Source organism: Canis aureus, chromosome 19 (assembly GCF_053574225.1).
Source record: "Canis aureus isolate CA01 chromosome 19, VMU_Caureus_v.1.0, whole genome shotgun sequence".
Classification (NCBI taxonomy): Eukaryota; Metazoa; Chordata; class Mammalia; order Carnivora; family Canidae; genus Canis; species Canis aureus.
Window position 1 is genome coordinate 44,675,065 of NC_135629.1, and position 14,743 is coordinate 44,689,807.

The following is a 14,743-nucleotide window of genomic DNA, read 5'->3' on the forward strand; positions in this document are numbered from 1 at the left end:
CCTGCATGGAGCCTGCTTCTCCCTCTGCCTATGTCTCTGCCTCTCTCTCTGTGTCTCTCATGAATAAATAAATAAAATCTTAAAAAAAAAAAAAAGAAATAAAAAATAAAGCTTATATCTACAATTTACACAGAATTTTGTTCAGCACGTTGCATGCTAATATTATACTCGTCTTTGCATCAAATACATAGCTGGAAGAGAGAGGGAGAGGGAGAATCAGGCTCCCTGCTGAGCTGAGAGCCCAACGTAGCACTCTTGATCCCAAGACCCTGGAATCATGACCTGAGCCAAAGGCAGATGCTTAACCAACTGAGCCACCCAGACAACCTGACTACTAGAAAATTTTAAATTATATGTGACTAACTTTATATTTCCATTGACCATCCATGTCCTAAACGAAAAAAGATCTAAAGATTTAGATATCTCACCCAAAAATACCCATGGGTGTAAGGGAATAATCAAGATCTATGATATCCAATACAGTAGCCATTAGCCATCATGTGGCTATTTAAATTCAAAGAAATTAAAATTAAATAAAATGTAAAAGTCAGGTCCTTAGATGCAGTAGCCACATTTCAAGTGCTCAATAGCCACATGCAGTTAATGTCTCTGAAAAACTAAACTTTAGATTTTCTTTAAGCTTCATAAATTCAAACTTAAGTAGCCACATGTGACTAGAGGCTACTGTAATGGTCAGCACAGATATAGAACATTTCCCTTTTTTTAACTGATTTATTTTTTGAAACATTTTTTTTTAATTTCTTATTTATTCAGAGGCGGGGGGGGGGGGGCAGGCAGAGAGGCAGAGACACAGGCAGAAGGAGAAGCAGGCTCCATGCAGGAAGCTCTATGTGGGACTTGATCCAGGGTCTCCAGGATCACACCCCAGGCTGCAGGCGGCGCTAAACCACTGAGCCACCGGGGCTGCCCTGAACATTTCCCTCATTAAAGAAAGTTCTAACAGATAGTGCTAACTAGATCTTAACTAAATTGCCCTTAATTAGAAATAGCTACTGACATCATAGTAATCTTAAACCTGTTACTCTCTTCTATGGTTTGAATATTTATGTCCTTCCCAAAATTTGTATGTTGAAACACTAATCCCCAATGTGATAGTATTTGGAGATGGGGCTTTTGGAAGATAAGGTCAAAAGGTAGAGCCCTCATGATGGGAGTAGTGCCTTTCTGACATTCTAAGAGACGAGAGAGAATTTGTTTTCTCTCTCCCTCTACAGTGAGAAGGTAACTGTGGCAAGCCAGGAAGCAGGTCCTTACCAGACACTGGGTATCCTAGCCTGGATCTTAGAATTCCCAACCTCCAGAATAGTAAGAAATAAATGTTTGCTGTTTAAGTCACTTAGTTTTTGATATTTTTGTTATAGCAGCCACAACTAAGATACTCTCCCCTCAACTAGGAAGTTCAACTATACTTATCAATCATCCAAGTGGCTCTGAAAAATACACCTCCACTAACCTCTATCACTGAATGGTGAGTGAAAGTAAAGCGAGTTTGTCCCAAAGCTGATGCATGACTCTTGAAGACACTGAGCCTTCCAGGACCCCTGCCCTTTATCAGTGCATATCAGGGGCTAGGGGACATGAAGCTGGAGAAGCCCTTGCTTTGGGCCTCACTGCCCCTATCCTGGATGCGGTGCCAAATGAAAAGGAGCAAAGGAAGTGTTGAAAAAAAAAAAAAAAAAGAGCAGGTTTGTCATTCTGGCACAAAGTTTGATGAAGGAAGAAAAATAATAAAATTAAGTTTAAAATATTTTAAAATATATTAAATCTAAATATTTATATAAAATGTTTGAGTGTCCTTATCTGAAATCAAACCAAAGAAACCAGAAATGAAATCCTCACAAATAACAGAATCTTATCCAAATGGAGTTTCCAAAATTATCATACCTGAGTGGTTTGCATGTCTGCAACATGATCAAATGTGAAGGTCTTGGGCTCAGGGTTGGAGTGTAGCCGGAGAGTGGTAGAGGAAAGCACAGATAAGCATAAGTTTTGCTCTCCATCAGCTGATCCAGAACCTTCTGTAAGTGGACGAATTCGCACAAAAACTTTGATGGCATCACCTTCATTACTAAAGACAAAAAATGTTCCAGCCTAAGTTTAGTGGGGGAAAACTAAAAAGGGATCTGAGTTTCATATTGCCTCTAATGTTTCCATACTGAGTTTCCCCAACAAAGCCCCAAATCTACCCACTTACATTTACTTCTTCTAAAAGAGTCTCACATGACTCACACCCTTTACAGATTTGTTTCATAATACTCATCTTCATAAGCTTTTATTTGAAATCAGCTCAAAGGGAGTTGATTCCATGGAGCTTCAGGCACTGCTTGTCTGATTTCCTTCTTAGTAGCAGTAATAAATCACCCCCAAGGAAGAACGGTTACCAATTCCATCTTTTAGCCTCAAAGGTGAGAGGATGGGTGAAGTTTTGGGGAGGAAGTGTGAGGTTTCCAGATTTCCAGGTAGCTGAGGACCAAGCTTAATTCTGAAACAAGTACCCCTTACTGTGCTAAATGGTTGTTTCAGGAATACTATATCCCTAATTCTTTTGGTCTCATCAACGATATTTTTCCTTACCTTGTTTGGTTAGACTGACAATTTGTCACGTTGCGTAACTCAGCTAGAAAAAAAAACAAGAAGTTACTATAGGCATTTAAAATTGTACTATAAAAATCTCATTCTTATCTAGCCTGATCTTCTGTTGCTGACAACTCCTGTCTCCTCAGCTCCCTGACCTCTTGACAGCAGGGCACTCCAGGGCCCAGGCTTGATCTTCCTTCTATTCTATCTGCATCCACTCAGTTGGTGATGACACCCAAGCTCATGGTTTTAAATGCTAAGCATATGTTGGTGAGTCTCAAATTTAAACCTCCCTGGACCACTTTAAGCACTAGACCCTCAAATCTAACTTCCTACCTGACATTTCCAATTGGATGCCCCATGGTCAATGTCTCAATGTCCAAAACTGAACAACTGATCACCCTACTCCCACCCCAAACATGCTTCTCCCAACTCAATTAATGACAATTCCATCTTTCTTTTTCTTTCTCTCTCCTTTTTTCTTTAAGATTTATTTACTTGAGAAAGAGAGAGAGAGAAAGAGTGAGCTACCAGCAGGGAGGGACAGGGGAGAGGGAGAGAAAGTCTTAAACAGACTCCTTGCTGACCAAGGAGCCTGACACAGGGCTCGATCTCAGGACCCTAAGATCATGACCAAAAGCTGAAACCAAGAGCTGGACACTTAACTGACGTGCCACCCAGGCATCCAGAAAACTCCATCCCTCTAGTTGCTCAGGCCAAATTTTGGGAGTCAGCTCTGACCCCTTTCTTTCTCATACTTCATATCCAACCTGTTAGCCAATCTTTGGCTCTACCTTCAACACATCCAGAATCCTACAACTTCAGGTCAAATCCACTGCTATGGAATCAAGCCAGCAACACCCCTTATTTGAGTTATGACAACAGTCTCCTGCTTCTCTTACTCTCTCCCTCATCCCCAGAGTCCCACCTGTTATCAACCCAGAAGGGAGAATGATTTTGTTAAAAAAGAACTCAGACATCAACTTCCAGCATGACCACATGAGGAACTCCATTGACCCACTGCCCAGGAAAACTGGTGAAATAAAAAAACAAAACAAAACAACAAACACTTAAGCTCTCTAGAACCAGCCATAAAGGTAAATAGCCAAATGAAAAAACACCTAGTCAAGAAGATCTATGAAAATTCCACAACAAATGTGAGAGTCTATGGTACTTGAACCAAGATCACTCCCTCTTTTCCAGCTCAGCAAGTTGGGTGACTACTCCAAACAGCACAGCCAAGAACACAGACATTCTCCCCCCCTCCCCTCAGCTCCCATTTGGAGGGTTTTCTTTCCAGGAACAGGTGATCAGTTTCTCATTCCACCTCCAGCCAGCTGCCTGTTGCTGAAGCTAAATCCCAAAAAATATGGTTGAGAGGTGGGATTCCCTTCTCCCACCCAGCCTCCACTTGTAGAATGAGACTGTACCTTGGACATAGTGTACTGAAAACACTGGTACTCTGATCTACCCTTGGTCAGGCTCATGAGGCAATAAGTGGTTCTCCACTAGGAGAGGGAAGTCAAGGGAATGCCAGGCTGCACATACACACACACATTCACTCCCCAACACTCAGCAACCAGAGCAGAGGCATCACTCTGAAAGAAGACTGTCATTGTCTCCATCCCCAGCTCCAGAGCCGAGGATCAGAGATCTTGCCTCAGGGAAAACAGACCACAAAGCAGATAGCTTAGCTCAGGAGCTGACCTCATTTCCAACAGAGCATGGAGAAAAGTTCAAGCCTAATAACACACTCAAGAACAATGACGGTTGTATGAGAGGCAATCAGGAGGTACAAAAAACACCACTGGCCTATTAATTTGCAGGAGAGAACTGGGCATCAGACAGCTGAGAGCAGCTTTACTGGGGTCAACACAAGTATCAAACCAGACCTCAGAAACTTCTGTCAAAGGGGCAAGAGTCAGGGGCTCTTGGGTGGCTCAGTCAATTAAACATCTAATTCTGGGTTTCGGCTCAGGTCATGATCTCAGGGTCATGAGACCGAGGCCCACGTAGGGCCCCAGCAGAGCATGGAGCCTGCTTAAGATTTTCTCTCTCCCTCTCTTTGCCCCTCTCCACACAAAAAAGGGGTGTGAAGAGTCTAACTAGATTAATTTGTAGGGCAATTTTTAGGCACTGTTCAAAACAGCGCAATCAGCTAGTATTCCTGAAGTTTAAGAACTAAGTGTAGGGGATCCCTGGGTGGCGCAGCGGTTTGGCACCTGCCTTTGGCCCAGGGCGCGATCCTGGAGACCCGGGATCGAATCCCACATCGGGCTCCCGGTGCATGGAGCCTGCTTCTCCCTCTGCCTGTGTCTCTGCCTGTCTCTGCCTCTCTCTCTCTCTCTCTCTATCATAAATAAATAAAAATTAAAAAAAAAAAAAAAAAAACTAAGTGTAGTCAGGGAGAGATCCCCACCAAAAACACTGTCATCAGGGTGACTGTGAGCATACCCAAAGTTGAGGAGCAACATCAGAGGCTTAACGCCATGAGAGGGAAAGAGAGGTCACTAAAATGATCCAGTCAGTCATTAAACAAACAAGCAGGGGCAGCCCAGGTGGCTCAGTGGTTTAGCGCGGCCTTCAGCCCAGGGCGTAATCCTGGAGACCAGGGATCAAGTCCCACGTTGGGCTCCCTACATGGAGCCTGCTTCTCCCTCTGCCTGTGTCTCTGCTCCCCCCACCCCGTGGTTCATGAATAAATAAAATCTTAAAATAAATAAACAAACAAGCAAATAACAACCCTGAGAGGGTAGAGAGATCAGTATCCAAAGCTGCTATAATTTATTATCTAGGAGCCCAGGTGGCTCAGCGGTTTAGCACCGCCTTCAGCCCAGAGCATGAGTGATCCTGGAGACCTGGGATGGAGTCCCACGTCGGGCTCCCTGCATGGAGCCTGCTTTTCCCTCTGCCTGTGTCTCTGCCTCTCATGAATAAATAAACAACAACAACAAAACAAAAACAAAAACAAAAAAACCCTTTAAGAGGTTAAGTATTGAACCAAAAAAAATGCCAGGCATTCAAAGAAACAAGAAAATATGAGCCATGAAGCAGGAAAAAAAAAGCTGGCAACAAAAACTGCCTAAGATAGCATCCAGATGTTGGGAGATCTCAAAGTAACCATTTAAACATGTTTACAGAACTGAAGGAAATCCTAACTAAAGCATTAATGGAAGGTATAATAACAATATCCCACCAAACAGAGAACAGAGATAGACATTAATTTGAAAAACTGAACCTCTACAATTCAAAAAGTACAATAACTGAAACAAAAATTCACTAGAAGGACTCAACAGTATATATGAACTGGCAGAAAAAAAAATAAGCAAGCTTCAAGACGGATCAATAGAGACTATATAAGCCAAAGGACAGAAAAAAGAATAAAGGAAAGTAAAGCAAGCCTCAGAAAAAGGTGGGACATCATTAAACACACCAATATACATGTAATGAGGAGGACCAGGAGAAAAGATAAACAGCAGAAAAAAATTCAGAGATATGATAACCAAAAACTTTCCATATTCACGGAAAAATAATGTACACATCCAGGAAGTTCAATGAATTCCACACAGGATAAACACAGAGATCCACAAAGTGACATATCATGGTAAACATGGTGAAGATGGAAGAGAAGGGAAAAAAAAAATCTTTGTTTACCTTCACAGCTGACTTCTCAGCATAAACAAAGGAAGCCAGAAGGAATCTGAGAGAGAATTTGCTGCTGGCAGACCCACCTTTCAAGAATGTGGTAAAGGGAGTCCTCCTGTCTCAAAGTAGGGGACATTCAGATGGTGACCTGAATCCACATGAAAAATCAAAGAGCACCAGGGAAAGGTAATTATGCAATTATTGAAGACATAGAAATGCCTATTTTTTCCTCCTCTTTTCTCTTGACTTTTACTTTTATTTTTTTAAGATTTTATTTGAGAGAGATATATAACATCAGCATGAGGGAGTAAGCACAATGAGCAGGGGGAGGGGTGGAGAGATAAGGAGTAGCAGACTCCCCACTGAGCAGAGTCCAATGTAGGGCTCAATCCCAGGACCCCAGGATCATGACCTGAGCTGAAGACAGACGCTTAACTGAGCCACCCAGGCGCCCCCTTTTAATGGACTTTTAAAGCATTGAAATGATCTCAGAGTTGTGAATTTTAGCCCCACATCAGTTGTAGATACTACTTAAAAAAAAAAAAAAAAAAAAAAAAGCTTTAAAAAAACCAAATAAAATAAAATGTACATAATGTATTGTTGGGTCTACAACATATAGGAATGAAATATACATATGAGGTAGGTAGGAGCAAAGCTGTACTGGCCTGAGGAAATGACTAATGTTGGTAAAGTAATAATTACAGTAATGTATTCTTAGGTTTATAACATTAATAAATACAGTATGTTTAACAATAATACCTAAAGGGGGTGAGAGGGACTAGAGCTACAAAAGAGTAATGTTTATTTATTTATTTATTTTTAAGATTTTATTTATTCATGAGAGACACAGAGAGAGAGACAGAGACACAGGCAGAGGGAGAAGCAGGCTCCATGCAGGGAGCTGGACGTGGGACTCGATCCCAGGTGTCCAGGATCACGCCCTAGGCTTAAGGCAGCGCTAAACCACTGAGCCACTGGAGCTGCCCAAGAGTAATGTTTATTATCACTGGAATTAAACTAGTATAAATCTGATGCTGATTCTGATAAGATGTGCATGTTAAAACCCTAGAGCAACTGCTTAAAAAAACAAAAATCTGAAAAAGAAAAAGCAGTAAAGCAGTGAAGAACAGAACATAAAAGTTGTGAGACACATGGAAAACAAAAAGTAAAATGGCACATGTAAATCCAACTATATCAATAACATGTGAATGGATTAAATAACCTAATTAAAAGGCAGAGACTGTCAGACTACTTGAGAAAACATTCTCCAACTATACACTACCTACAGGAAACTCACTCTAGATTCAAAGATAAAAATACACTGAAAGTAAACAATGAAAAAGACATCTCACCCAAATAGCAACCACAAGAAGGCTGCAGTAGCTATTGGACAAAACAGATTTTTAAAAACCACACAAAAAAGTCGATAAAGAGATAAATAAGAGGGACATTTTATAATGATACAAAGATCAATCCTTCAGGATGATAATACAGATACAAACATATATTCACCTAATATCACCAAAATATACAAAGGGAAAACGGACAGAAAAGTATAGAGAAACAGACAATTCAACAATAACAGCTGGAGACTTCACTAACCTACTTTGAATAAGAAGAGAGAGTAGTTGTTACTTAGGTCTGATGGAAGAAAGAGAGGTGGGGAGAGGGAGAGCTGAAGGTATGAGATTTCTTTTGAGGTGATGAAAATGTTCTAATGGACTATGCTGATGGTTGCACATATCTGTGAATATACTAAAAACCACTTTACACTTTATACAGATGGTATGGTATCGGACATACATCTCATTCAAACTGCTAAAACATGTCAGACATCAGTACTAAATGCAATGAGAAATCTGGTTCTAGAGAAAAAAGACTAAAATAAATCATTGAGACACTGGATAAAAGTAAAATATAGACTGTGTATTAGATAACAGTATTATGTCAATGTAAAATTTTTTATTTCAATCACTGCAATGTGATTAGCCAACAGAATACACCTATCCATAGAAATTACTCACTGAAATATTTCGTGGTAAAGGCACATGATGTCCCCATTTTACTCTCAAATGGCTCATAAAAAATATGTGTATACACACACAATCAGGAGGGTGAGGGAGAAGGGAAAGAGAAGGATAAGGCAAATGTGGCAAACTGGAAAGTGGTTAATACGAGTGAAGAGTATTACACAAGAATTCTTTGTACTACTCTCACAATTTTTCTGCAAATTTAAATTATAGCAAAATTAAAAGCTATTAAAATAAATAAGGATATGTGTGTATCATAGCAAGTCATTCCTCTGTTCAAAACTCTGCAATGGTTGTCCATCTCAGAGTAAAAAGCAAAGTTCTTACAACAGCTTATAGGAACCTACATGATCTAGTGACCCTGCCTCCCCCCATTACCACTTCCACAACTCATTTCCTATTACATTCCTTGTTCCACTACAACCAAACTAGATTTCTTGTAATTTCTAGAACGTGTTACACTTCAGTACCTTTACACGTGCTGTATCTTCTGCCTGGAACATTTCTTTCTTTTTTCTTTCTTTCTCTTTCTTTCTTTTTTAAGATTTTATTTATTTATTCATGAGAGATACAGAGAGAGAGAGAGACAGAGACATAGGCAGAGGGAGAAGCAGGTTCCTTGCAGGGAGCCTGATGCGGGACTCCATCCCTGATTCCAGAATCATGACTTGAGTGGAAGGTAGGTGCCCAACCACTGAGCCACCCAGGGTCCCTGGAACATTTCTTTGGGCATTTACTCAAGTATTGTCTTCTCAATAAGGCATTCCAAAACCTCACATGGTGGGAAACACCAGCTGATCTCACCACTTACTCACCTATCACTCTAACTCCCTTTCCTGGCCCTATTATGGACTTACTGCCATAATAATATATATTAGTTTACTCTTTCTCCTCCAAATTAACTGTTTACATTGCCTAGAGCAGTGCCTGACACACAGTGAACACACAGTAAATATCTTTGAATAAATTAATACTAGGACATCAGCAAAAAACAAAACAAAACACCCCACAAACACTTAATTTCAATTCTTTCTATTGTTTATTTCTATTCTTCATTTCACAGCACAGAAGCTCAAAGTAAATATTCACCACAGAACAAGTGTTCTGGAAACTACCCTTTCCAGCTATTCCCTCAAGCAAATGAATGTCTGTGAAGTGGGAAATAGACCAGATTGCCCAATTCCCCACCTGCTCTTCACAGTTTCTACAAGAGCTGGCAGCAAAGCAACAGTCCTTCTGTATCTTCTGCAAAAATAAAAACAAATGAGAATGCCAGAATACAAAAGGAAGGCTTTCCTGTTAGGAAAGCTGAAGTCTGATCCTTACGAAGAGCTGGAGAAAGAGAAAGAAGATTAAAATAGATGATGTGAGCTAGGGTCACATACCCAGACAGCAGAAAAGGTAAGCAAAAAATACAAAGGCTTGAGTCAGGCAGATATTCAGAAGGTTTTGGGAGTTTTAGGAGGAGGCAGTTCAAACAGGAACCTGCACCTCAATTTATCAAGAGGGCACTATTGGGCATCTGGGAGGCTCAGTCTGTTAAGTGTCTGTCTTTGGCTCAGGTCATGATCTCAGAGTCCTTGGATAGAGCCCAGAGTCAGGTGCCCTGCTCAGTGGGGAGTCTGCTTCTCCCTTTCCCTCTGCCCCAGCTCTTTCTCTGTCCCTCTCAAATAAATAAATAATCTTTCAAAAATAAAAAATAAATAAAAAGTAAAAAAAATAAAGGCAATGTACCATGCTAAAAACAGTCAACCAATCTTTAATAATTCTATACAAATGATGTTAAGTAATCCCTTTATCACTGCTATGGTATGTTTGTATCTCCCTATAATTAGTATGGTGAAATCCTAACTTTCAGGGTGTGGTATTAGGAGGTGGCGGGGAAAGTGATTAGGTCATGAAGGCAGGACCCTCATGATTGACATTAGGGTCCTTATAAAAGACACCCCAGGTAGCTCTTCCCTTCCACCACATGAGATTACAGCAAAAAGAGAGCCTCAGTGAGGAAGTGGGCCCTCACCAAACATAGATATGCAGATACCATCATCATAGACTTCTCAGACTCCAGAACTGTCAGAAATAAATGAACATTGTTTAAAAGCTACCAGTTTGTTATTTTTGTTAGAGCAGCCCAAACAGACTAAGACAACTATCATCTACAACAATGAATCCTCAAGGTGACAGCAGAAAACACATTTTTACATAAGCTTTTTTTTTTTTAACCACTTAAAATTGAAAGGTTCAAGCCACCACATGTTAGCATTAGTAAAATCAGGAGTTGAGATGCTAAGCAGGAGCATAGCAGATTTTTTAAAAATTACACTAAATTGTAGTTTTAACCTTTCTTTATGATAATAGACATATTTTAAACTTATTTCTATTTTTTATGCTTTCTCAGATACAGATTTTTTTTTTTTCTGTCCTGGAATAAGACTGAATTTATTACAGTAAGGCCTTCCTTGCTAGGGACAGCCCAGAACTAGAGGATGAGTTTACTTCAGGCCAACCCTCCTGCCTGTAAGCACCCAGGAAGCAGAAAAAGTATAGAAAACTTATCTACCTGACAGCACTGGTGACCTGCCAAGGCGGTCAGCAAATACAGAGCCAAAACCCAAGAGGGAACACAAGTCCAGAGATGTGAGCGCAACATCTGAGGCTGCTTCTTCCTTCAAAGAGATTACGATTCTGCGAGCTGCAGCTAAGAGGCTGAGATTTTGGGCAGAGTTTTGAATAGACTCAGATGAGAGAAACAAAATTTGGGGTTCAGGGCCCTAATAAATGCCCATGCTTTCGAAGGGAAGACAGAAAGGCCACACCCTAGGGGTAAGGATGAACCAAAAATAGATCCAGACTTCTACTTAAGGCCATGATGGAGTAACAGGGACTACATTTACTGGCCTGTCTTAAGTTACTCGGAAACTGGGAAAATACATACAACAAGTTTCAGACACTGAACAACAGCACAGTAAAGTGAGTGGGAAATAAAGGCAGTGAGTGGCTTCAACTGCCCCAACTCAACTCCCTGGAGTTTCAAGCCTGAAAGGCAGGGAAGGGGAATCCAATATAGCACCTGGTGGTCGAGTTGAGTCAAGAAGATACTGGATGAACATGTGTTACAACTTTTCTGTAAACCTAAAATTACTCTAAAATGAAATGTTTACTAAAGAAAGGAAAAAAGCTAAGTTAGTAAGCCAATAGTGAAATAAAACAAAAAAATTGCACAGAGGTAGATAGTTCTGCATTAAGATTCGTTGAGTTCTGAGGCAATGCCATCACTGAGAAATGCTGCCATTTGAACCCAGACATTCAGGATCCAGAGCTCACACTCTTAACCACCTCAGTATGCTGTATCTTAAGCAAAGGTTTAAGAGTATAAAAATCTATCACATAGCTGCTGTAAAATGTTGACACAAAGGTCCTTGATAGGCATTTGCTGTAAAATTCTTTTAGCTCTCAAGTCCTCAATCCATCTAAACTTAAAATATGATGAATATTTACAGCAGCTTTATTCATAATAACTCATCTAGAAACCCAAATGTACATCAAAGGAATAAACAAATTGTGGCACACTGACATGATGGAACACTAAACAACAATGAAAAAGAATTAACTGCTGCTACAGCCAACAGATAAAACAGTGCTCAGACATAATATTTAGTAAAAAGCCAGAACAAAAAGAATAAATATCATTTACATGAAGTTCAAGAATAGGCAAAATTAGTCAATGGTGATAGAAATCAGTGTAGTTGTTAACTAAGGAACACAGGGAACTTTCTGGGGCATAGGAACCATTCTATTTCTTGATCTTGGTGGCAGTGACAAGAGTGTATTCATATGTAAAAATTCATCGCATAGTAGTCTTAAGATTTATGCCCTTTGCTGTATGTATATTAATCCTCAAAAAAAAATCCTCAACAAAACAGTAAAGTTTTAAAAGGGTCTTCCCGCAATCTTCCTTCCAAAAGATTGGGGACACCTGGGTGGCTCAGCAGTTTAGCACCTACCTTCAGTCCAGGGCGTGATCCTGGAGTCCCAGGATCAAGTCCCACATCAGGCTCCCTGCATGGAGCCTGCTTCTCCCTCTGCCTGTGTCTCTACCCCTCTCTCTGTCTCTCATAAATAAATAAATAAAAATAATAAATAAATAAATAAATAAATAAATAAATAAATAAAATCTTAAAACAAAACAAAACAAAAGTTGCTTTACTTATTCTGCAGTCCAGATAAATACCTATGGATCATTTGACCTGAAAGAGAATCTTCAACTCAATTTCATTGGGATTGTACTTCACATTCTCGTTTCTCTGATTTCACGATCAGCAACCCACGGTGCCAAAGGTGTCACAAAAAATAACCTTCATCGGCACAAAAGTAAAAGTCGTGGACAGCACCGGGTGAGTTCCCCAATTCCTGCGCCAAATCTCTGGACTGCTGGGAATGCAAGCAGCATTCACCTGGATGTCATCAACCTCAATGTTGCTAACAGACTACAAGGAACAGAAAAGTTCCCCATGGAAAACCACCATTTTTTATACAGGGGAGTTGTGAATATCCTTGTTCCCACCACTTCTAGAAAATGATGTGCATAGACAAGACAGAGCCCTTTAATAGACAGCGACATATAAATGTTACTTTCCATTATGTGAACAAGATGCTCTAATTATACCACAGGTATCAAATCTTATTTTTTTTTTAAGATTGTATTTATGTATTCATGAGAGACACAGAGAGAGACCGAGATACAGGCAGAGGGAGAAGCAGACTCCCTGCAGGGAGCGGGATGCAGGACTGGATCCCAGGACCACAGGGAAGGTAGACGCTCAACCACTGAGCCACCCAGCAATCCCTCAATTGTCCTTAAGTCCAGATTTACAAAACAAAGACTGTGGTTGTGCACAAAGCCTAGAGAACATTTCAATCCAAACACATACCAATTTGTGTGCTAATATCCCCTGAATACTGAAAATGGCGATAGAAGAGAAATACTTTCCGGGATCCCTGGGTGGCTCAGTAGTTGGGCGCCTGCCTTCAGCCCAGGGTGTGATCCTGGCGGCCAGGGATTGAGTCCCACATGGAGCTCCCTGTGTGGGGCCTGCTTCTCCCTCTGCCTGTGTCTCTGCCTCTAGCTCTTTCTGTGTCTCTCGTGAATAAATAAATAAAATTTAAAAAGAGAGGGAGAGAAACACTTTAGACAGAAAGAGAGAGCACAGTGAGTAGGCAGTGAATGATGTGATGGCCTAGAAAGTAAATGAAAGAAAAAATATATTATCAGAAGACAATTACAACTGACAGCTTGAAGCACCGACGTTGTTGGAAGTCTCATCAAAGCCCCAAACAAAATTCAGTTTCTTCAATCTTCTAACATAGGCCTCTCCTCATTAACATTCATATCATTCAGGGAGATCCATGTGTTAGCTCAAAATCAGCTTTAAAAAACAAGACTCCTTAAAGGATTAGGCAATGTAAGAGATGAGGCACGTACACGGAAAGGCAAAAGACCAAGAAATCAGTGAAAATTACAGGGTTTATCAAAAGCAAAAATTGGGGACGCCTGGGCGGCCCAGTGGTTGAGGGTCTGCCTTCCTCTCAGGTCGTGATCCCGGCGTCCTGGGATCGAGTCCCGCATCCGGCTTCCCGCAGACAGCATGCTTCTTTCTCCCTCTGCCTGTGTCTCTGCCTCTCTCTGTGTATCTCTCACGAATAAATAAATAAAATCTTAAAAAAAAAAAAAAAAAGGAAAAATTGGCAGTGCTCCTCTCCAAGAAAACAAGAAGAAAACGAACAGGTCCCTTGAGAAGAAAATAGGGATTTGTGCTAATCCTGAGCTTATCTAGAGATTCTACAGCAGGCCCTCCTCCACAAGAGGAAGACGCGCTTGGGACAGAATCCGTTCTCCCCTTCGGGACTGCCAGGGATGTGGAAATACGCCGAAGGTGGTGAGGCCCTCGGGCAAGGGCACACGGACGGCCCCAGGCAGGACGCGGGAACAGGGCAGCGACGAAGCGGCAGAACGGAGGACGGAAGGACGAAACCAGCGGGTGGCTGGGCGCCAGGCTCCTGGAGGAGGGCTCTCCGGGTCACTGCCCAGCCCAGGCGCCTACAACTGTGCCTGGCTCGTGCTGTGGGGCCAATACACGGAGAGAAGGAAAGACAGCTGTCTGTAGGAGGGACGGAGAGAGAGGTCCCAGACGCTCCGCGCCGCTCAGTCCACTGCTGTCCCTCACGCTCAGCCGGGAAACCGGGGGCGGGGAGCCCCATCCTTTACTATATTTGGGACTCAGGAAGCCTGAGCGCCTTACTTACTTTTGCAGCCCGGCGCCATGGCGCCCTCACAGCTTGATCCCAAGACCAACGCGGCGGATACTCCCACCTTCAGCCGCGCAGCGCGCCGGGGTTCTGCACGCTCAAGATGGCCGCAAATTTGAATTTGGCGCTCGGGCCGGACGTTGACGCCAGCAAGGAGGCCGCCA

General features: G+C 41.6%; 1 protein-coding gene across 3 annotated transcripts in view; it reads right to left on the minus strand.

Moving 5' to 3' along the window:
• Positions 1 to 14,729, minus strand: part of KIF15 (kinesin family member 15) — a 78,231-nt gene extending 63,502 nt beyond the window's left edge. The window contains exons 1-3 of one of the 3 annotated variants that reach the window (XR_013358001.1): positions 14,577 to 14,728; positions 2,596 to 2,638; positions 1,906 to 2,089 (exon numbers count right to left, since the gene is read on the minus strand). Coding sequence is in view for 2 of the 3 variants with exons in the window: in XM_077859205.1 (XP_077715331.1) it covers positions 1,906 to 2,089; positions 2,596 to 2,638; positions 14,577 to 14,595 (246 nt within the window). In the remaining variant the exon portion in view is untranslated. Of the gene's footprint in view, positions 1 to 1,905; positions 2,090 to 2,595; positions 2,639 to 14,576 lie in introns of all 3 variants that reach the window. The other 2 variants (XM_077859205.1, XM_077859206.1) reach the window with 2 other exon arrangements.
• Between the last annotated feature and the right edge of the window lie 14 nt (positions 14,730 to 14,743).